A 682-nucleotide genomic window follows, 5' to 3' on the forward strand; every position below is an offset into this window, starting at 1 on the left:
AGGCAGCAGCAGCAGTAGTAGTGGTGTATTTGCAACAACCAGCAGCAGCCCCAGCAGCAGCAGCAGCAGCAGCAGCAGCAGACCATCACAAACCATCAGCTGGAGGCCTTCATCCTCCACAATGCCGAGCAGCAGCAGCAGCAGCAGCATTGGTAGCAGCAGCAGCAGCATAGGCAGCAGCAGCAGTAGCATAGGTAGTAGCGGTAGAAGCATCGGCAGCAGCAGCAGCAGCAGCAGCAGCAGGACGCCTCAAAGAATCATTTGGGGGGCCTCTGCCTCTCCTCTACAAAGCAGCAGCAACAGCAGCAGCAACAGCAGCATAGGCAGCAGCAGCAGCAGCAGCAGCAGCAGCAGCTTCAGCAGCAGCGGCAGAGTTCGACTTTTCTCCTCTCCTTTGGGCTCTACTACAGCCTCCCGCTCCTAATCCAGCTAGCAGCAGCAGCAGCAGCTGCAGCAGCAGCTGCAGCAGCAGCTGCAGCAGCAGCTGCAGCAGCAGCTGCAGCAGCAGCAGCTGCTGCTGCTGCAGCAGTTGCTGCTGTAATTTTTTAATATAAATTTGGCTATTTGTTTGTTGAAGGCAGCAACGCCATCAGCAAATAAAATAAATATAATTAAACTATCATCTACGGTACTTGTATAGAGTTTTATTGTTTTATATATATATATATATATTATATATATA

General features: G+C 51.2%; 1 protein-coding gene across 1 annotated transcript in view; it reads left to right on the forward strand.

Moving 5' to 3' along the window:
- The window catches only part of EMH_0042630 (uncharacterized protein), a gene marked incomplete at both ends in the record, with an annotated part of 5033 nt that extends 4860 nt beyond the window's left edge, over window positions 1-173 (forward strand). The window contains one exon of the mRNA XM_013495761.1: window positions 1-173. Coding sequence (XP_013351215.1) covers window positions 1-173 — 173 coding nt within the window.
- Window positions 174-682: the final 509 nt, after the last annotated feature.

The sequence above is a fragment of the Eimeria mitis genome, genomic scaffold (genome assembly GCF_000499745.2).
Source record: "Eimeria mitis Houghton genomic scaffold, Emh_scaff1734, whole genome shotgun sequence".
In the NCBI taxonomy this organism is placed as follows: Eukaryota; Apicomplexa; class Conoidasida; order Eucoccidiorida; family Eimeriidae; genus Eimeria; species Eimeria mitis.